The sequence below is a fragment of the Aulonocara stuartgranti genome (assembly GCF_965226115.1).
Source record: "Aulonocara stuartgranti genome assembly, chromosome: 7".
In the NCBI taxonomy this organism is placed as follows: Eukaryota; Metazoa; Chordata; class Actinopteri; order Cichliformes; family Cichlidae; genus Aulonocara; species Aulonocara stuartgranti.
The window spans coordinates 66,538,191-66,561,755 of record NC_138945.1 but is presented as its reverse complement, the minus strand read 5'-3'; the positions used below and the strand labels follow the sequence as shown (position 1 = coordinate 66,561,755).

General features: G+C 41.9%; 2 protein-coding genes across 2 annotated transcripts in view; both read right to left on the bottom strand.

Moving 5' to 3' along the window:
• The window catches only part of tmtc2b (transmembrane O-mannosyltransferase targeting cadherins 2b), an 86,250-nt gene extending 70,572 nt beyond the window's left edge, over positions 1-15,678 (bottom strand). Inside the window, exon 1 of the mRNA XM_082541423.1 lies at positions 15,204-15,678. Coding sequence (XP_082397549.1) covers positions 15,204-15,286 — 83 coding nt within the window. The 5' untranslated portion in view covers positions 15,287-15,678. The remainder of the gene's footprint in view (positions 1-15,203) is intronic.
• Positions 1-23,565, bottom strand: part of LOC309711248 (protein arginine N-methyltransferase 8-B) — a 206,582-nt gene that overhangs the window by 74,844 nt on the left and 108,173 nt on the right. The gene's annotated exons all lie outside the window — the stretch shown is intronic.

The window sequence follows — 23,565 nt, the reverse complement described above, 5'->3', positions numbered from 1 at the left end:
TGTTCCTTCAGTTGTTTGTTTACTTTTAAAAGACAACGTTGAGATTAAAAATAGGTTCTGATGGCTTGCTTGAATAAAAAGGCAATATTTTTTTGAATTGTCATTTTCTCTATCAATCACACCGTGGATGTTATGTTAAACAGGCTACTTTTTGAAGAAAACCAGAGGTCTTCTTATTAAATGCCATGAGATCATTCATAATGATAATTATGTGATGATGGCAGGGCTAACCATGCGTCCCTTCCAACAATACTCAGACAGCATATTTAAAAACTATTAGACTTTGGCAACACTGAGCATGAGATGACAGGAATTTGAGTAATTTGTTCAGAAAGTGCTTTTTTTTTCATTCATATTTCTACTCTAAATAATTTCTATTTCCATGTAAAATCTAGATTTTTTTTGGATTATTGCAATAAGAAAGCTTGCCTTGTCTGGAGCCCAAGCATAGCTTAATCACGGCTCTCAAAGGGGAAATTGTAATTGCACGGAGTGAGAGCCAAGTTTGTAATTTAGTGTAAAACACAAAGTGCCTATGAAAACAACAGCCAATTACACTGAAAACAATACAAATGTGCAACAATAGCCAAACTGAGAATCAGGGATAATTATATGTGTTAAACAAATAAATACTATAAACTAGCCATGAAGGCAAATTGTGTCTAATAACTGCGGCTCAGTAGAAAAAGTGGAAGCTGTACTGACTAATGCTTCATGTCTCTTTTTCTTACCCTGACACCTTCTTTTATGTATTTTGTGTACTTATAAAAGTCGGCCTGTTTAAGGAAAGCTGGACCTAAATAATATATTTTAATAAGCCCCAAAAAAGATGAAGAAGAAAAACAAAGCTGCATGAAAGTAAAACAAGCAATTTATCGGCACTCTTCTATCAGGTATATGAAACAGTTGTTTCGCTCCTTCACAGAGGTCTGATTTTCTGATTTCCAAATACCCATAATTTGCCGATGTCAAGTCGTTACCGCAAATTAAAAACTCATTGAGCAGGAAAACATGCCAGCGTGTGTTCCTGCCAACTCATCTGTTCATAGTGACAACTGGCATCCATCATTCATCCACAGGATTTACCGCCAAACGTCTCCAACAGTAAAGTATCAGATACACAGTAATCCCCTTTATAAATCTGACCTATAATTGTTGGCTACATGCAACAGATCACACGCAAAACACAAAAGAGATTATTTTACATTCTCATGTTAGTGCGTCTATTTGGATCAAGCCATAAAAAAACAGGGGGAATGACCACACGTGTTAAATGGAGACGTAGGCTACTGTGACGCTGCAGGCAACAGAAATATAAGTAGGTAATTTTTACCTTGCAGGGTTACACTTTGCTGAATGAATGAATACGATTTGCACCGGCTGGAGGAAGAAACAAACGACATCCTTATTCATGTAATAAGCACCATCCGTCTGTGGCACTCGCAGGGAAACTATGGGAGGATTTTTCTTTTTCTCTTCGCTAAGAATCAATAACCTCTCAATGAACTGGTGGGTTCCTGTGGACAATCAGCACTTCAGAATGTGTTGTTTAGCCAATTAGAAAACAGAAGCACCAATCAAGGTCTATTCTCCTCAAAGAAAAGGGGCCACGTCTCAATGGAGCGCACAGGAAGGTAGGTTACCTGCCTGCTTTACTTTCGCTCTACTTTACTCGCATTGTTTAAGAGTCACCAATCTTATCAGTTAAAGTAGAGCGACGGGTATAATTAATTAGGAAATGTTTAGGCGTTACATCAAATAAACGGTGGAAGCAGTGAAAGTGCTCATGTTCAGTTCTGATAATGCATTTTTCTTTACACAAGTGAAGGAAATCTGCCAAAAGGATAAGATTTCTCACTTATTGACTTGCCTCAAGACATTTCTTATTAAAATTGTCATTCTTCTCATTTGTCTTTTTGCGAGACGGCGCAGTAAGCTTCATGTGGTGGCAAGAAGTGGGTCTTCTGTAAATGCTGGACTCTTTTGGAGAAGCCACTAAGGGGTTTGGTTTGGGGCACACTTGACATTTCATCAGGTAAGTATTATAAGGCACTGCATAGTTAAATCAGAAAAAGACCTGCACACAGCAAAAAAATGTAGACTTACCACCACACTTTCACAATCCAGAGTCAGACTTCAATTTACTGCCTTAGTATTGAGAGCTTGATATGGTGGTTTTCTTTCTCTGTGGTTGGAGAAAGGGGGGAAAAGCTGTCTTGGACACCTTTGCTAAACTAAATGTTTCTCTGCTGACCAGGAATAAACCTGTGCCAACTGTGCGAGTCCACCTCGTGGTGAAGATGAAGACCTTACTCGGCAGAACGGCTGAAAAACGAAAGTCGCACACGTAAAAGGTCAAAGTTGAAGAGAAACACCTCAGCCGCAAATGCCGAGGGTCAGCGCCGCGAGCCAAAATAAACCGCCAAAATCAACCCTGTAAACAATCACGATCCCATCAATCAGTCACCGGGTTGATTGTGTTCACAACGACAGAGAGAAACAGTGAACTACAGACTTGGCCCCGCGCGTGAAATACTATACAACACAAGCTGTTCTCCATCTGGAGAGATGTCAGACTCGTCTGCCTCACCGAGCCATGACAAGCTACATTAGAAGCAGTCATTTCACACCACATTCGATTGGATTTGGTAATTCCACCTTTACATGTCCAAACACAAAAAAGAAAATTTAAAAAAAAATGCCCCTGATGGCCCCGCAGCTGTATTCAAAATACAGAAAATCATTTATTTAAAAAAATAAAGAAAATAACCTGAATACTTTGCAGGTGTAGCTGCCGGGGAAAGCACATGTACCAACAGGAAAAAAAGTAGGAACCTACTTCTTTATCTTGTATGGAGTTTCGTATCGCACACAACTATTTAGAGCGCAGCCCCCCAAGGCTAAGATTACAGCTCTGGATTGGATTCAACTCTTGCCCTCTCCCAGTGAAGCTATTTGATGAAAGGCTTGGCAAAGGCCACATCCAAGTGTGGTGGAGTTTTCTTCCCCCCTTTTTTAATTCACTTAAACTATATGAGGTCCTGGACCAGACTGGTCGTGTGGTTGTAAATAACCTGTGGTGTCCCAGAGGGTGGCATGCTGCAGGCTGTTGTGCTTTGCACGCATTTTTTCAGAGCGCTAAAACCACACTCTGGGTTCCCAGGGCTCAACAGTATCAATTAGAGGCAGCTTGTGAAAAGATGTGCTTCCTCCGTTGCTGTGGTCTGGTAAGAGGTAGGAAGTGAGGGAAGAGAGAGGGAGGAGGCAACTCGTACTGCTGGGACTGTCCGGGTCTGCAAGAATTCAGTCTCCAATTTGCTCTGTCAGCTTCTCCATCCACATATATAGAAAAGGAGTGCAACAACTCATAAACAAGCAGTCCTTCTCAATTTCCTTTTTCTCATCTGAACTGTGCAATAATCTGCCCTCCGTACAACCTCAGCTCAATGGCAAACAGCACACAACTTCAGAATATGTGCCACAAAAGGCTTCTGTTAAGTCCCAGTGTTAAAGGTCCAGGGGGAACAGCAGCTGCAGCAGGTTACCCACAGTAGCTCAACCGGCCAGACCACAGGCTCTACTGCACTGCATCTGACTCACTCACTACACTTAGGAAACACCAGATACTGTAATCATATGTGAAAACCACTTAAACCACAATAATAACAGAAGTCAGAGGATTTCTAACACTTGTTTCCCTTAAAGGAATGAACCTGAACCTGACGAAAAGCAGACAGAAATCCTCAACCCTGCAATGTTAAAATAACTGAAGCAACGGAGCATTGCTCAAACACACCATCTAAATGCAGCAAAGGTTGATTCACAAACATCGGAACCAAAATACAGTCCCGATCAAAGGTTTAAGACAACTTGAAAAATGGCAAAAAAAAATCTTATTTTGCATGGTTGGATCTTAACAAGGTTCCAAGTTGACCGTCAACACGCACCGAGAAGGAAGGGGAGTGAGACAAAAGACTTGTTTGAGCATGCAATTTATTGAAAACAATGCTTAATACCATGTTGCTTTTTTTTAGCAATAATGTAGTTAGAGCACTGGCATCTACATTACCCGTGTTTAGTGCATTTAAATTGAACTCGGGTTGGTTTTCGTCCCTGAGCACTCAGGTGTGGACCAAAACAACTGCCCCAGACCCTTTACAGGACGTGGTGATGGTGCGGCTCAGCTCGAACTCCGGTGCGCTTCGTTTGAACGTGATCCGACCTCGATTTGAAGCGACTACCAGGTGTACATTACAAGTACTATAGATGTGTCACGCTCTGTGCAGGCTAGCAGCCATGAAATGAACATAAATTCTGTGTTTTCTAAATATTCTCACACACTGTAATTTTTAGTGGAATTCACTTGGATTTTTCTCTGTGTGAAAACAAACCACAGAGAAAAGCTACAAGTTTACTAACTCATCAGCTGAAAAGAACTATAGGTGTGAAAAAACCCTTAGACTATGAACTTTTCTTACTTTGAACTAATGAACTTTGTTCATTATTAAAACATGGTTCGAAAATGACAAACACTGTAACTGCTATGATGATCAATTTAAACAAATAAATGAACCTACTGTATCTGGCAGCTTTGTTTAAGCAGGTGACTCGTATTCAGTTTGGAAGTCACGAGTGCACTGACAGACGTGATTTTCCAGCAATACAACCAAGACACTGGATAATTTAGCTGGCATATTCATAACAGTCGGGCTTCTTTGGGATCACCAACCGTGAATCCTCTGACCTCATTCCTCTGTCTTCTTACCACTTGAGAACAGCCAGAACTTTGAGAGCATGTAACAGAGCACGTACAGCCGTAATGGGATTGCCCAATTGGTTCTGACAGGTTTGGTGCACAATGCTGCAGCAGTTTTCTGCTCTGTTCAAACAGTGACCTCTGGGGTCTTGATTCTTTGTCCTTCATAAACAACAGGACAACACAAACGGGGATTAATTCCCCTCTATTTGACGACAAATGGTCGCCTTCACTGGGTCCAGGGAGAACAGAGGGAGCACACAAAGCTTTCTTTTTACAACGAACAAAGGTGCTGGCTCTGAACCGGCCAACTTGTGTCATAACCTTATCGAAATGAGCCAGTGCTTCTTGCCACAGAGATGGTGAGGCACAGTGAAAAGAAGCCTTTTCCTCTTCATTGATGAAAAGGCCAAACTATAGCATCCCTGTTGGATATGGGGGACAGGGAAGTTTTTGTTTCTAATAGCTCGGGGTTCTCTGCTTACACGCCCTCATCCATAGTGCTGTTAATCCCATTAATATGAAGAGAGCCAAGAGCCTGAGAGTGGCCGTGGCTTAAGAGCCATCAGCCAGCATTAGCCCTGGAAATCCAAACCCTTGTCTAGACCCATTGCCAACTTAGCCCAACAGAGTTTAATCATCTGAGACATATTTACAACGACGGCAGCAAAACCTATAGCTGCCCTTTACCAATCGATGCGCTGATTCTTGGCAGCGTTAATGCCTTTCTCACATCACTGAACTGTGGTCGTGAATGTCTGCCACACAAAACTGACCGTGGGTGGGATTTAGACTGGTATTACACATTGTTTAAGGCAATTAGTGTGTGTGTGTGTGTGTGTGTGTGTGTGTGTGTGTGTGTGTGTGTGTGTGGTTCTGTCTGCAGTACACTGTGCGTGCAAGATCTATTAAGCAAGACAGTCTGTCAACTTTAATTAAACAGCCAGCCGAGACAATGAGAATACTCAAAGTGGACTATGGTCATCATCTTGTGTTGTATTCTAAAAACTGATCTCTAATGCCTCAATCCACCACCAGGCAGCACACCCGACAGCTACATATGGACCATTTTTTATCCCACTGCATGGCAGTTGGGTGATTACCCTGCTTCAGAGCCTGATTATTTTAAAGTAGCTATAAAGTATCTCGATCTGGCCTGGTGAGAGCACAGAGGTGGCTTTCAAGGACTCGTGGGCATGCTATATATTCATTATCAGCTTCAATCTTACAATGAGACAATGTATTCCCTTCATTTTAGCATGCAGATATCACAGCGTGCCATTTGATTAGGAGCATATCAACTATTAGAGGTATTTAAGACTCATGTATGTATCGTGTTTCTCCAACGTCTAGACACCATCTGGACCTGTGTGTGTCCAGAAGCGAGGAAGGAGCATGCTCCCTGTGTAAGATGGATTACATATTAGGTTTAAAAAAACCTGGTTTAGCATTACAGCCTTGTTGGTGTGCACAACCTAATCAGATTTAGTAACAATTAGAGCAGGGCGATATGACCAAAAATATTTATCATGATATACATTTGAAAATTTGCGATAACGATTAGGGCTGAACGATATATCGCATTTGCGATAATATCGCGACATGATCAAGTGCAATTTTCTAACCGCAAAGGCTGCAATTATACTCTGGACATGTCCAAATTCATGGGCTGCATCCTCCTGAGGCCGCATTTGTAGACCGATTACGTCACAGCGACGCGCCGAAGGCTGTCCAAATTACTACCATATCCCAGAATTCATAGCGCGGCCCAGCCAAACTCCAGTTTCCAGCAATGGCGGCCGCTACTAAGTTTTAAAATTACTCATACTAATCTTTCTGGGTCACAAAATAAACTTTTAACATATTTTCAGGCGAGAAAGTAGTTGTGTAAACATCAAATATCTGCTCGGTTTATCAAGATATCCCATATTTGCAAAAGTGCTTCGACGTTTTCAGAGGCGTCTGCTACCCACCAGCTCGACAGCTAGCCGGGAGCTCGAGGGTTACTGATGCGGCCGAGAACGGCACAACTCCCGGCACATCATTTTCAGATCACCGCGGAGTTTCGCTGCTCGGGTTAAACGTAATATATAAGTCACTTAGACAACCTAAAAATGTTATTGTTGGGCTTTTTTCAGTGTTTTGTTTGTTCGTGAGTAAATCGGTTTGGCTGAGATTAAAGTTATTAGATTAGATAAAATAAAACTTTATTAATCCCCCGGGTGGGTTCCTCCTTGGTTTTCACACAGCTGACTAAACGTCAAACAGAAAACTTATTAAACAGAAGTATGAGACAGTCGAGAATTTACACCAGTGTCTGGTTATATTTTAGATAGCAAGAAGCAGACGGCCGAGTTTATTAAACTCCACCGAGACAGCGGTGACGCTAATCAGAACTAGACCGTCCAATTTCACGCCTTTAAATTTTAAAGGCGTGTTTGTGTGTGTGTTTATACAATTGCTATTATGTTTGCACTTTATGTGTAATGTTACTGACTGCAGAGATCAGTAAGATGTGTGTATTTTTTATTTATTAGTTTTATTTATTTAATATTATTTTTTAATTGAATGACTGTCTAGTAGTTCACAGATGTCGAAAAACTGAGTGTGGTAAAGCCACTGATTTTTTTTATGTATATTTCTGCAATCTGCACATTGTACTGACTTTCATTTTAATGTTTACACCAGGGTTCCTTGTCAGCACTTTATGCTCAGATGTTTGTAAGCTAAAAATAAACTATTGTGTATGTTCAAATATACTGTTGTGATTGAAGAAGTTAAATAAAAATGTCAGTCATCAATTCATGCATCACCTCATGTCATCATAACAGAGGTCTGTCTTCCAGGAAAGAACAGTTTAAAATTAATGTAATATAGTATTGGCCATACTATATGATGTATTGCTTGTCTTTGTTTAATAATACAGAAGACAAAGACCTTAAAAAATAATCGCATATCGCAATCGCAATATTGGGGCAAAAAAATCGCAATTAGATTATTTTCCATAATCGTTCAGCCCTAATAACGATATAACTGGTGATATAATTGACACGAGACAAAATACTTTACACCTCCACAACTTTATTAGTGCAAACCCCCCCCCCCAAAACATCAATGTATTTCCACTTAAACAAGCAGCTTTTTTAAGTGCATTTACTGTAATTGTCGGGCTATAAGCCGCTACTTTTTGCACAAGCTTTGAACCCTGCGGCTTTTAGTCAGGTGCGGCTTTTCTATGGATTGTGCATGATTTTTGTCATATCGTAAGACGATTTGTTTTGTTTGTTCCGCTGTTGTACGGCACTACGTTGCCTGGCGGAAGGGCATGTGATCAGACACACAGTATCGGGGTTGAAGAGTGGTATGTTGGTCACATGTCCATCCGCCAGGCAATAGTGCCGTACAAGTAGCGCGAAAAACAAACTTCAAAGTAGCGCTACGCGTTCAGCGGGAGGCGTGGATGACGAGCAGCGATAAACTTGCCGCACATGCGCAGTGCCTTTGTTTTCATACACACATGACGGCGACACAGAATGAGAAGAGCGAAAGAGGATCGTTGAATGAAATGGATGAACCAGAATTGGTTTGTAAAAATGCTGCAGCTTCAGTGGTGTGGAACTGGTTTGGCTTTCGTGCGTCAGATACACAACAAAGCACTATTTTTGGTAGCGCATGCTAGCGGGCCGTCGTTATTACCGTGTTGTTTGGAAAATACGGCACACTTAAAATCAATCCTTTGATTTTTCTGAAAGTCGACAGTGCCCCTTATAACCCCGTGTGCCTTATGTATGAACTCTGGTTGTGTTTACTGACCTCGAAACGATTTTATGTGCACGGCGCTCGAAAATCTGTCAAATGTTTTAGTACGACTTTGCTAAGCTACGAAGCCGCACCGCTTGATGGATTGTCGGAGCATTACGGCTGTCGTAGTCAGGAGCCTCGCGGAGTGATACGCACTGTGCTTCAACATAATATTACCGTATTGTGTGTGTATAACCTCTTTTTAGGTTTTGTGGATATTATACATGGTTATGCTGAGGATATGTCGGCCAGTTTCCACTGGAAATGCCTTTTGGTTAAACTGTCAGCGAGGAATTTGCTTGTTTAAGTGAAAATACATTGATGGGGGTTTTTTTGCACTAATAAAGTTGTGGAGTTGTAAAGTATTTCGTATCAATTATATCGTCAGTTATATCGTTATCGCCAATTTTCAAATGTATATCGTGATAAATATTTTTGGTCATATCGCCCTGCTCTACTGGATATTTTAATAGTTGTAAGAGAAATTCAAGGCCACTTTGTTGTCATTGTTTTCTGAGGCTATACTCACAGAACAACAATGCTATGAACTAAATGCTGGGCTGGAGTTTATCCCAGCTGGCAGGGTCCACCCTGGACAGGTCACCAGTCTGTCAGCGAGAGATAGAAAACCTTTCATGCTCTCATTCACACCCGTGACCAATTTAGGATAAACAATTAACCTAACATGCACATCTTTGGACTGTGGGAGGAAGGCAGAGTACCAAGAGAGCGCCCGTGCAGGTACGGGGAGAATACACAAGTCTTGGCAAAATTGAGAATTTATCCTCTAAAGACCATGAATACGAAAACCAAATTTCACAGCATTAAATTCAAATTGATTCTTAATCCGTCTTGCTGAAATCTGCTTTGTATTTAATTAACAGTTAGTGGTTTACAAGAAGTCACACAAAGCATTGTGGGGAAAAAAAAGTTTCCAAAAAATCCCAAACTTCCTCAGACCGCAAACGCTGCACAGGAAGTTGTGGCTGAAGCATTCAGTGCATCAGCAGGTCCTGCCGTGCCACAACCACACGACCGTTTGCTGAATGTTTTTTACTGGTTCAACCACCAGAATATTCTTTGTGTGCATTTTTACATGTTAGGACATCCACCAATGAAACGCTTTCTCAAGTTTAGTCTCCATTGCATGTTTACAGATATGCAGGTCTTTCTGTCTTATTCCCCCCTTTCTGTCCTCACCACAGTGAATGCAACATAAGAGCCAACATTTTTTAAATGAACTTCAGGAGTTTCGGTGCAGTAACAAAGATGCAGCGTGGCCATATTCTGGGCCCAATGACAGTGTGTAGGAGTGAGAGTAGCATCGTTTCTACTCAGCTGATTCCTATTACCCTGAATATGAACTCACTCCATCCAAGACGCATGCTTCGAGCAATTCTGTGGGGTTTTGTTGGAAAGAAAAGAAACATATCAGAACCCCTCATTAATGGTATTTTTAGAAACAAACGAATTTCTGCCAGGCTAGCTTATCTTGCAATTGTGGTGAGAGAGAAAATAACAATTTCTACCCTCACTGGCTATCTGTTGGAAAACGAGAACTTGGGAAAATTGAGATCCAATCTTTCTGTGGTTGAAAGTGAGCCGATCTTTCCGCGCTGGTGTAAAGGAGTCATGTTTTAAAAGAAGAATCTTCTTTCTTCCTTTTCTCTTTCTGGTACATTTGAAGGGAAATCTGAGAGATACTGTAATGAAGATTTCAAAAAGTTGTCACATTCACCGCACACTGGCAGCGCTCACACGTGGAATGTCAACAGACTCACACTGGAGCTAAAAATCTGTAACTGATAATCAGAAACATTCCTGCTAGAATATTTATTAGAGAAAGTGTGGAGCCACCAGGAGTGAGTAGGATACCTCCCACATGTCTCCTTCCTATCCTGCCAGCAGATTATACAGTCTGGCAGTCGAAGGAAGGAAATGCAGGACCCAAGGTTCTTACCGTTGACAACAGAGTCGCACTGAAGAAAACCATTACAGCTCTTTCATCTGTGCTTTTTTAAAACGAATTCTTTGCATTCTTAACTTGATTTAAATTTGCAATATACCTTTTTTAAATTTTTGTTCTAATATATTTGCGATAACTTTGAAGATAAGAATCATTACATATGTTAATGTCCATAAAATTTCAAGATCACAGAGTCTTTCAAGTCAAACGTGAAGGACTTTGACCCAGGAGATTGGGGTTCATGTTTGTTTGCATCTATGACTGCTGGGTTAGGATTAGGTTAGTTTTAGGAAAAGATCACAGCTTTGGTAAAAACAGACCTATGATTTTTTGGGTCTATTTTAATGCTTTCTAACACGTGTAAATGTTTACCACATGTTAGAAAAGCCCTGGCTGAGTGGAGAACTCTTTCCCATTAAAGGACATTAAGTTAAAAAGACTTAATATGTAAAGTTTTATTTAACTGAATTTAACAGAACAGCACTGCAACCTAAAACTAACAGATTAAAGAGTTCTTCACATTTACACAGAAGAGCTTTAATTTTCTTCAACTGAATTGTTCGGGAATAGAGGAAACCTGACTCCAATATTATTTCTGCCTCACTTTTTCAGTCTGATACTTGGTGCTGGGAAAAGCAATCGAGGAATATGAATCTGTTGTGATGGAAAACCATATAAGAGCGGTGAGAATGAATCAAAGCAGCTAATCTGAAGGCCGTAACATAAATGATGAGTTGAAAAATGCTGGAAAGCTCTGTGTATCACAGAGTCAGGTGATAATTATGTGCACGTTTGTCATTTTGGTTGCATTACACAGATTCGATCTATTCTAAACAGTGATTATGGCCCCTTTGAAAAACTAAATACATGAGTTTTAATGCGTTATATTATTTTGTCTATCTTCACTGACTGTCAGCATGAACTCTGATGTCTCCATCCTGGCAACTACAAGCAACAAACAACCTACATTTGAATCCACTTCAAATGCTCCCCCTGAAACTGGTGATGGGAGAAAAACCCTAAACTGCTTACCGAACGAGACCATCTGGAGACGCTGGATGATAGAAGCCGGGGGCCTAAAGGTTTTTGGGGGGGTAGCTGAAAGGAAGAGAGACGGAGGGAAAAAAAGATGCAGAGAGAAACAGCAGCGTAGCTACATCTACGAAACCATGTCGTGAGTCCCTCTCTGCAGGCAGGACGATAATTACAGGGCGCAGGCTAAGAAACCCTGACTGGGAAAAAAAGAAGAGATATTCAGGCTGCTTGGTTGCCGCCCTTGGGCCCTCAAGATAACCACAATGCTAAGCAGCAATCCTACAGTATAGGCTATGAGAGTAGGGTTCAAGATCACTGCAGTGACACTGTGCCAAAGAAGAGACAGCTATGGACAAGCCTATACTGGGGCAGGTAGGTCAAAGTATTCTGGTCTCCACCTCAGAGGCCAGATTAAGGTTGTCTACACGTCTCTGAAGTTAAACTTGAAGAAAACTTGAATTAATCTGAACTAAAAACAAATATTTAATAGTTTCTTTTTCCTTCACCATATTTACTATAACATTTGGGTGGTGTCAACATGAGTCACCACCCAAACCTCACATAAACTGCCTCAGCAAAGCAGCTTTTGGTTCTGCCCTCAATCCCAACTTCTCTAATAAAACTTTCAGTGCGTGGAGCTGTACGATGACTCGCCGTTACCAACTGTCTGACCATTATAAATCACTGGCCATGCCCAGGGAGGCTGCGTCCTTCAGCGTGACCCACAACCTTCACACATCCTCACACAGTCAAATTGTACACCATAACACGAGGCTGGAAAAATGAGGTGGGTGCAGTTCATCACATCCATCAAACTCTTGACAGTGAACAATAATCCATAAAGCCAGTGTGTGTGTGTGTTTGGGGGGTGAAATATATCTTAAAAACAGTCCAGTGTTTACAGCTACTAAATGGAGAAGTTGGCAGCTTTTTAAGCTTCATTAAAAACACCGTCACCTTGATTAACCTGCGCTCAACAGGTTTTTATAACCGAATAAAAGAATCCTGCAATCAAACCATGGAGGTCTTTTCATTATCACGCGAGTTCCTGGTGCACACGGCTTACAGGGAGCCGCAGAATATTGCACCAGTATTTCTCGTCTGACGTTTATCTGAGCTCTCCCATTCCTTCGCTCAGCCCTAACTGTAGATTGCAGCAGTGCTGATATGAACTACATGACGTATGATTCCCATTTTCCAGTGCAGGTGTCAAAGCTGTGTATGTGCTAATGATGACTGTGTCCCAGGGAGGGAAAGGAAAAGCCCCCTCCCCGCGGGAATTTGGCCGTGGCGAGCAGGTCGCTTCTCCACGCTGTCATTCGTATCAAATGAGGGGCATTACCGGCTGCAGGGTCAGAAAACTGACTTGCATGGAATTATTTTATTTAGACTCTGGACAAAAATAATTAAACATGTGTAAACAAAATTTTCCCCTCTCCTTTTAAATGTGAACTTCCTTGGTTACCGCCTTGGTTACCAGGCATAAAGTTATTAATGTGTAACCACTGAACACACATATGATAAGACGCATGTGACCGAGGCACTCCTGATACCATGAGAAGAATGAATTTGAAGAAAACAAAAAAAGCACTGCTACAAAGCGACTATGAATCCTCAGGTGTCTCTTCTATGGCATCTTTGTGCCTCCCAGGCATTTTATGCACACTGCAATCTTGAATTTTGATTTTAAATCACAAACTGATTTAAGTCTGGGCATTAGTTTCACAGCCAGCAGCAAAGGAGAAACACAATCTATCTTTTCACCCACAGGAATCAATGCCGCCTTGTGAAAAACAGCTATATTTATTTTTTTCTCCTCAGCTGTTTACCATAAAAAGTTCAATCGAAGCTATAAATCTTTATTTTGGGGCATGCCGTCGTTATATTCTGTAACTCTGGTGTCCTTTTAGTTTATGAAAAACAATATCTGAATGATGCATAAATTAGTGTCACAGTTTAAATAAATCCACTCTAAAGGCTGCAGGGTGTTTAGTAATGGCAAGCTCGAAGTCTGATTTATTGCCATTACAAATTTAGTATTTTCCATAATGACAGCATAAAGACATCATCTTTTTTCAAACCTAACCCAGCATTAGCAAGTCAGATCAGTTTGTATGCCCAGGACTGTTGTACTTAAAATGATACAGCACCGCCGCACACACCCTTCCACTCTCCTCCCTCCTCGCTCTCGGTGGAGCCCAGGGGGGGACAGGAGACGGCTGCTAATTGCAAGCCTGGAACACACGGTGTTAAAAACAGATAACGCTGGATGTGACAGATAGCCTGCAATAGAACAAGATGTCAGAGACAGAATACTGTACGTCAGAGCAAAACCCCGGCTGGGATGGGCGAATTCGGTCACTCATCTGTTTCACCAAAAAAGCCAGAAAAAATTTGGAGCCAAACTCCTGCGGTAATAAATAATTATTTTACAATTATGTTAACATCTCCTCATAGAATTATCAAGGTTTGGCGTCTGTATTACATTCAAACTTGGAGGGGCTATCCAACAGCCGGCTCTCACCTCTCCACCTTCCTATCATGTAAGTGTGTGAATCACCCGACCTAAGCACCAAGTGCAAAACGCACAGCAACACACAACTGTAAAAGAAAAAGTGTCACACTTTCAGCAAAAAAAGAAAGAAAGAAAAAGACCAGGGGGGATGTGCTCAGCAGGAAATGTTCTATATCCAGAGCAGTGAGCAGAGATGTGCAGGAAATACACCACGTTCAGTGTTTGTACACTAAGCTGTATTCTCTGTGCGTGCTTTACTCTTTAAGACACATATAATAAATGCACAGCACTGCACAATATTCTGTTCAGAGAAAAAGCATCCCAGACTGACAACTATGAATACTGGCTGTAGTAATATTGATAGGATGTTGATACAGTGATAGGAGCATAAAATGTGCATGCAGCTGACCTACATCAAGGCAATGGATGGAGAGTAAGGAGCCGGAGGCACTGACAACCATTCAGCCATCAAATATCAAAAGGCCAGCTATGAGTAATGCATTTCCCTGCATAACAGCGACTGAGCCCACAAACCAATGAAATGGGTTACAACGTTGCCTCTTTTAAGTAAATGAATAAGAAAACGCTCTGCACACTCGTGCATGTGTGGAACTGCTGCAGAGATATGAGGCACGTTTTTTTTTCCTGTTGGGATCAATTGATTCCCCAGCACATCTCAAGACCTTGAGACTTTGAAGAAGTTATTTCTGAGGCGTACGGGCGCGCTGCCTGACTACACTTTTCAACTTACGGAAAAACAACAAGCTGTGATCCAAGACAGATCAGCTGTATTGTTGAAATATTAGCCCAAAGGAATTATCTTTCAAGGCAGCTGCCACACATGTCACAAACAAGCACGTGTCTGAACTGTGGACTCTGACAGTGACTTTCAAAGCAGTGAGACATTTCCATCACTCAGCTTCTCCTCAGAGCACAAACTACCGATACGTGATACCTGCCTTCAAGCGGACTGTTTGTAGTGATAGACACAACGCTCTGTTTTGATGCTGACGCAATGAAATGCCTCCTTCCTCCAAGTTGTAAATCATCGCTTCTCTACAGAACTGATGAGGTTTCCTGCTAGTGGATACAGCACCGTGCGTTTGGATGTCATTCATTCACTCAAGTACCTGTCATCGTAGCAGAAATCGGCGCCCAGAGTGTTGACATACAGGACCAGAGCCACGGCGCCGCACAGCAATTCTGCAAACATTTCTGCCTCGCACGCGCGCGGGGAAATACTAACAAAAACAAAACTAAACAAACTGGGAAATGAGAAAAAATAAAGAAAATTAAAAAGATGCAAAGCGAGACACAGAGAAGCAGCGAGTCCCGGTTTCTAGTCCCTCTCAGTCCCCGTCTTTGTCAGGATGTCTCTGCGAAAACAAGTCCATTCTCTCCCCCCCATCATCCTCGCTGAAGTGCGCAAAGTGGATAATCCATAGGTGGCTTTCTTTCTAACCCATGTTGGGTCTGAGCCCGAGAGCTTTTTATCCCGCTGAGAGTTGGGCAGGAAATAAAACACGAGCAGCGTTTCGTGGATCTGTGACAACACACGCAGCACGCCTCCCTGACACAGAGGAGGATCAGCCTCTGATGCTCAGCGGCCGCTGCTGGCTAAACGTCGCGATTGAGACAGAGGTCAAGTCAGACAGTCTGGAATTGTCCAACATCCGAGTAGACTTTCAAAATAAACTTTCCAGTGAGCAGCGCGAACAAAAACAGGTGTCCAAGTGCATCTAAAGGTTGACAAAAGAACACGGTAGCCTTATTTAATGAAAGTCCTGCGATGTAGTGTGAGGATGTAGATGAGCAGATAAAACAAGGCGTAAAAGACACATAACTGCTTTTTGACCACACATGAGGTTCATTTTAACAAAGCTTTATATTATTCAGTGAGCTCCCCCATATAGGATTTTTATATATAGCCTACTCTTTTAATAATTAATATTTAGTTTTCTAATATAACTTCATTTCTGTCAAACCTTAAGATTTAATATGGACGATTAATCTACTTTCCTTCCGCTCCAAACCTTCGCATTTCTGCAAACTTGACGCAGCTATGCTCCTAACACATGTGGTTTGAGAGAACCCGAGCGCATGCGCACCTCCCCTCCTCTAGAAAGGGGATAAATCACACTAGGTGGGGCTGAGAACCGCTGGTAGGGGTCACTTAATACCGCTAAGAGTAGTCCATAATGTCAAGGTGGTCCTTAGAGTGGAGTTCGAGGGTATGCTTCATGAACGAATATCATATTAAATTTCATAAAACCTGTCACTGTAATCTGTGGCGCTCATCTAATATCTACAAAAGACAATAACATATAATATATTTGCTGGCTACAGCTATTATTGCTTACGTAGGAGAATTAATAATTAAAGAAACACAGGCTTGCTTGGCTGTAAGAAATATTTCCCTCTACTTTAAATGTGGCTTCAGTTTGCTGCACATGTAGACATAGAGGGAGCAGCAGCTGAAGCAGACACACACATCCCGTGCGCTTGCCTTGATGACGATTCTTATGACAGAAAAGGTAACAGTTACTTATTAAAAGCTACATTATTGTAATTTATGTCAGTCCAATGACAAGATGGTGTGAGAGCAGAGATCACTTTGACCTAAAAGACTGACTTTCTTAGATAAATGATGACGGGAAAATCTTTTCCTGCTTTTGATGTGAAGAGCAGATTATATGTTTACCACCCTGAACAATGAGTCGCGACAGTGTGTTTTCAGGAACTTCTTTCTCCTCAACAAGGGTCGGAAAAGTTGTAAAGCTGGGCCCAAAGGGACCACTAGAGGGCCCTTAGGCCAAGAATATCTGTGAGAAGACTAAACAAGGTAAATTATTTCAGCCTCTAATATACAACTGAATGCATTGTCCTTAGCTAAATACCGAACATTTCCGATGATTTTCCCGTGATTGCACAAAATTGCCACTTTAGAAGTGAACAAGCAAAACAAAGCTGGGTGTTCTTTTTCATGATGAGTAAATTCAGTGTCTGGTAATTATTAAACTCTCCCAGACTTAGTCTTTTATTATCAGTTTTACATGGCCAGCGTGTTTCTACATTTCCAAAAACAATACATTGCATTTCGAAATTAAAATGATCATCACGACCGTCAACATGATTCTTGGACTTCCTTTAAGAGTATATTGCACAACACAAGGAGGTATTAGACCAGCGGCAAAGAAAGAAGAGAAGAAAAGAATAATTGCAAAAGTGTTGCAGACAAAGTCAGTAGTCTGGCGACTGCTGTTGATTCAAGGTTGTTTCAATAGGCAAGCCCCATCTGTCAGGGCAGCATTTCAATGTAGCCTTTCACAGGACAGCAGCAGGACACTGTGATGTAATACATTTCAGGAATTAATTAGTCTGATCAAAGTTTTTCTGTTTTTTGGCTTAGAGTCTCTGTTGACTGATTATTCATGCTCCTTTTTATTTATTTATTTTCATCAGGTCCATAAATACATTTATTTTCAGGTTCAAAGCGCATAGATTACTTACCACACCTCTGATCACTGGATCCTTAAATAAAATTCATAATATATCATTATGAACATAACTCACTTGATATATATATATATATATATATATATATATATATATATATATATATATATATATATATATATATATATATATATATATATATATATATATATATGATGGTTAGTTCTCAGCGTCACACATATAAATGTTTCACCAAAGTTAAAACATGTGCGTCTGGGGGTGAATGAGAGAAAGAAGAGTGTCCTGGCAGGGTGGAGGGAACGGGAGTGTTGCCCGATGTATGTGACAGAAGAAGACCTCCCTGTACGGATCCTGGACGGTAAAAGAAATTACAAGGACACGACTAATAGTAGGTTCAACGGCACATCTGAGCCGCAAATCGCCCGTGCATGGAATGAAAATAATGATGCAAACGTGAGCATGTTAAAGCAGAAAGTGACACTAAATGCAGGCTTTCTGAAGTATGGCTTTGCATGAAGCCAAGCAGCTTAATCCACTTTGTGGACGGTTTGGAGGAATATGCATTCTGCACAATATCAAATAAGAAAACATTTAATATCAGCAGAATGTAATAAATGTTATCTTGACCAGGGTTAGGAATGTGAACTTTCTTTTATTCCTCGTGCGTTCTCCCACTTTTGTCTGCAGGATATCAGACCTCAGCTTTTTAGCAATCAGGGACAACATGACATCATTAGTTCGAGATACGAGCTCCGAATATCATCTCGACACTGCTTACTCAGCAGTAAACTATCTTGAGCAAATTACTTTTCGCTTGAGAGCTGATGGTGGAAGCATCAGTGGAAACATAATGCTGAGTGGAGGTAAAAAAAAAGGAAGGTGTCCATCAAATGAAGAGGAGTGGCATTTCAATTAATATAATTTGTTGTTCTCTTTTTCACTGGAGAGTTTGCAAGTCTGTCCACACGACAGGCTCATTAACTCTGACTCAAACTGAGGAGAAGGGAGTTTGATGGACTTTCTCCAGTGGATGGTGTCGTATTGAGCACTGGTTTTGGGAGATTTAAGGCACCTGCTCGTGTGATGTCAGGAAGATTAGACTGAACTGCTTCTAAATATGGCGATAACAGTTCTCTCACATAGATTCTCTCTCCAACACATTTTCGTGGGGCGCTGGTACATAGACAGAAACAGATCCAATTTAAAAAGCAATTAAATTGTGAGCAGAGAAGAAAGCACTTTCTATTATCTTTAGGACAAACTTGCCCAAATCAGAGGTACATAACCTCAGGTTCTTTAACTGTTTTTTGAAGATCTGCACTACCTTTTTCTCAACAAGTATCCACAACCAACTTAGGAATCCATCCACATACTCTGCATCTTCCTTTGAACCGCGATGCCTCCTGCAGTGTCAGGCGTGCTGCTCTTCTCTTTTTCTCTCAAGTTTAAGTAGAGAAGGAAAGTCTTGATCTCTGGCGAAGAAGGGATTTTTTTTTCCTTAAAGCCAGAAATCTTTCTGAGAAAGATTCGTGTGATTTTCTATGTGAAAATTAAAACAAGCTATAGAAGAATAACTGATTTTAAAAAATGTGCATGCATATTACAAGTCGTCTCTGCTAATGATGTAAAAGCTGGCAAGAATATGTTTGCATTGTTAACATTTGATAGACTTTAAGCATAAAAACATCTGCCACAACAACAGAAATGGTTTAAAGCCAACATGGAAAAGGAGAGGGGATTTTTATGGCCCAAAGACATAAAGGAAGGAGAACAATAAAAACTGTCTACAAGAACAGAAAACCAGAGAATGATGGAGAAAATGAACCATTCCCATGGTTTATTGTAACACTGTGAAATGTATAATATTAAATGTCTTCTTGAATTTTTCTTATCATTAGCAACGGTGGCTTTGGTAACTTCCCTTTCTTCTTGTTTAGGAACCAAATTCTCCACAGGAGCAGATGCCAGAACAGCAGCAGCCTGCTCTAGCTTTCAAAAAAGAAAAAAGAAAAACAATAGATCCTCGAATAAAGTTAAGCCCAGGCTGAGCTTAGCCAAGATCTTCCATCTGTTTATGCTATACAGACATAGGCATTGTCAGAGGAATGCTGTGGCTTTTTTGTGGATGCCATTTTTCCTGTTAACTCAACCCAAGGAAAGTGGACAACTGCAACTGATCAGGAGATCACTGCGGTGGCGGTGGTATACAGATTACCGTGCCAGGCCGTACGTGTGCTGCCAGCAGCACGCCGCCCGTGTTCTTTTCAGCACAGGCACAGAGGCGCTCCTTCTCATCTGCATAATGAAATTACCCGCAGCAAGGTCTTTCCACGGATGAATCAACATCTCCACTCCAGAGAAAATCACTGAAACCTTCGTTATTCCTAACCTCTGCCTCGATAATGGCTGGTACTGGACCGACTCCACTGAACAATATAACTGTGGGTCGTGTTTAATCTTTAAAAGCTGCAAAAATGAACATTTATGTCTTTCTATGGCACAGAAATGATCTTCTGCTTGAGCAATCTTGTAATATTGTCTCTTGATATTGTCCTTAGGATACTTCAACAACCAGACATGGTTTAAAACTGTTTAATAGACCCTGATCCTTAACAAAGTCTCAACAAATAAGTGAACGAAAGCACCATAAGGAATATTTAAAATTATACAGAAAAAGGAAGAAATGGTTTGTAGAACAGGACGAAGGAGCATGAGAAGCTTCAGAAGTAACAAGTTCAAGTTCAAGTTCAACTTTATTGTCACTTCAACCATATACAGTTTAAAAATACACAGTGAGGCGAAACAACGTTCCTCCAGGAACCAAGGTGCTACAAGACAAGTTAGTGCAAAAAAAAAATATATATATATAATATATCTAGTAATAATATTGTGCAAAAGAGCATTTACAGGTTGGTGTGTGCGATGGTTTGGTGGTGTAGGTCAGTGTGTTTGCGCTTTGTGTTGGTTAGTCAGTCCAGTCTCAATGTTTTGAGGTATTTGAGTTAAGCTGAGTGATAATGTTAGTGTATGTGTGTGTGTGCGTGTTTATCAGTCAGTCCCTTTTTGCTGAGGAGACGGATGGCTTGTGGAAAAAAGCTGTTGCACAGTCTGGATGTGCGTGCCCGAATGCTTCGGTACCTTTTTCCAGATGGCAGGAGTGTAAAGAGTGTGTGAGAGGGGTGTGTCCGATCAGCCACAATGCTGGTGGCTTTGCGAATGCAGCGTGTGGTGTAGATGTCCTCAATAGAGGGTAGAGAGACCCCGATGATCCTCTCTGCTGTTCCCACTATCCGCTGTAGGGTCTTGCGGTCTGACATGGCACAGCTCCCAAACCAGACAGTGATGCAGCCGCTCAGGATGCTCTCAATAGTTCCTCTATAGAAGGTGGTCAGGATCGGTGGTGGAAGCCGGGCCTTTCTCAGTCTTCTCAGAAAGAAGAGACGCTGTTGGGCTTTCTTGTGCAGGGAGCTGGTGTTGAGGGACCAGCCGAGGTCCTTCTCCAGGTGTACGCCCAGGAATTTGGTGCTGTCAACGATCTCCACAGAGGAGCCGTTGATGCTCAGCGGTGAGTGGTCGCCTCGTGTCCTCCTAAAGTCAACAACCATCTCTTTTGTCTTGTCAACATTCAGAGACAGGTTGTTGTCCTTACACCAGTCCGTTAGTCTCTGCACTTCCTCTCTGTACGCTGACTCGTCGTTCTTGCTAATGAGACCCACCACGGTCGTGTCATCAGCGAATTTAATGATGTGATTTGAACTATGTGTTGCTACACAGTCATGAGTCAGCAGTGTGAACAGCAGAGGACTGAGCACGCAGCCTTGTGGGGCCCCAGTGCTCAGTGTGGTGGTGCTGGAGGTGCAGTTCCCGATCCGTACTGACTGAGGCCTACCGGTCAGAAAGTCCAGGATCCAGTTGCAGAGGGAGGTGTTCAGGCCTAACAGGCTCAGCTTTCCGATCAGTTGTTGGGGGATGATCGTGTTAAATGCTGAGCTGAAATCTATGTACAGCATTCGGACGTGTGAGTCCTTCTTGTCCAAGTGTGTCAGGGCAAGATGGAGTGCAGTGGAGATGGCGTCGTCCGTTGAGCGGTTATGGCGGTATGCAAATTGCATTGGGTCCAGTGAGGGGGGCAGCAGGGTCTTGATGTGTCTCATGACGAGCCGTTCGAAGCACTTCATGATGGTGGGTGTAAGTGCGATAGGGCGGTAGTCATTGAGACAGGACACAGAAGACTTCTTGGGCACGGGGACGATGGTGGTGGCCTTGAAGCACGTGGGGACAACGGCACTGCTCAGAGAGATGTTGAAGATGTCGGTGAGAACATTTGCCAGCTGATCAGCACATTCTCTGAGCACTCTGCCTGGGATGTTGTCTGGTCCAGCAGCTTTACGTGGATTGACTCTGCGTAGAGTTTTCCTCACCTCAGCTGTAGTGAGACACAGGACCTGGTCGTTCGGAGGAGGGGTGGTCTTCCTCGCCGCCACGTCGTTCTGCCTGTCGAACCGAGCATAGAAGTTGTTAAGCACATCTGGGAGGGAGCCGTCACTGTCACAGGCAGGTGGTGTCGTCCTGTAGTTAGCGATGGCTTGTAAGCCCTGCCACATGCGTCGTGTGTCGCCGCTGTCCTTAAAGTGGTTGTGGATTCTCTGGGCGTGTGCGCGCTTCGCCTCTCTGATGGCCCGAGAAAGTTCAGCCCTCGCTCTTCTAAGCGCCACCTTATCTCCCTCTTTGAAGGCAGAGTCTCGGGTCCTTAGAAGTGCACGCACTTCAAAGTCTCAGAGAAGAGCTCGAGAAGATGTGGAGGGTGAAGGTAACAGTGGTCCCAGTGGTAATCGGAGCACTAGGTGCACTAGGTCCGGTGACTCCCAAGCTTGGCACGGGGCTCCAGCAGATCCCAGGAACAACATCGGAGATCTCTGTCCAGAACAGAGCAGTCCTAGGGACAGCTAGGATACTGCCCAGGACCCTCAGGCTCCCAGGCCTTTACCAGAGGCCTAAACCAATAAGAACACTTTAAAAACAAACCTTTTAAATCTGGATGCATGTTGGGTTCATTTAAAATGTGCAGGTGTGAAGCAGATAAAACTTTGAATTCTCAGTAAGAGTCCAAATATATAAATATATAGTATTAAAATATATAAAATATGCATGTTTGCCTTTCTTCTTAGCTGTGTTTCGTTGTTCTTATTTTACTGATGCTTTCACTAGTATCTGGCAAGGTACAAAAAACTACCAGAGTGCAAACACATGCAGCTTATTAATGGGATTCCAGCCTTAAGGGCACATTACTTAATTTTCTGAAGGTGTCAAACATGCAAACGTTTTTATGTTTGGGGATTTTCTCGACACTGGGGTTGTAGGTTTTAAAATGTGTATTTGTTTGTGAATGCTGCCAGAGCATGTATGCATACTACTGATTATTGATTATATTATCATCTTTGAGTCTAGTATCCTGAATATGTACAATACTTGATTAGATATATTATATAAAAGTGCACCTTTTGGCCTCAGGACTGCATATAGAGAGGAATGTGCAGGTAAATCTGATGCAAGGACATTTTTCTCTTATATCTTTGTTGTTGTTTTTTAATGGCATGAAAAAAGAAAAATAAAGAATCATTTTAACCATTTAAAGATTTTCCAGTGAAATCTGTCACCCAAATCCTATAAACATATCCCGAGAGGATGTTTATAATCTTTTTATTGAAGACACAGCTGAATCTGTCGCAACAACCTGAGCTATGAATCCCAGGACTGTAGTTGTGTTGTTCCACTGCGAGTGTCTAGATGTGTTGCACATGTATATAAACCAGTGTGTCTGTTTATAGGAGCGTGTGTTTATTTCAGGGTTTTTTTCCCCAAGTGTAACATTTGATCCTCAGCCTGAGTGCCTCTGATGAGAACCACAGCTGATCGGAGCTAATGTGTTCAGCAGAGGATTGAAGAAGAAAACCGAGTCGAAGATTCCTTCAAACGTCATCTCAGGTCTCTTCTGCCTGCAGTCTCTCTGCTCTC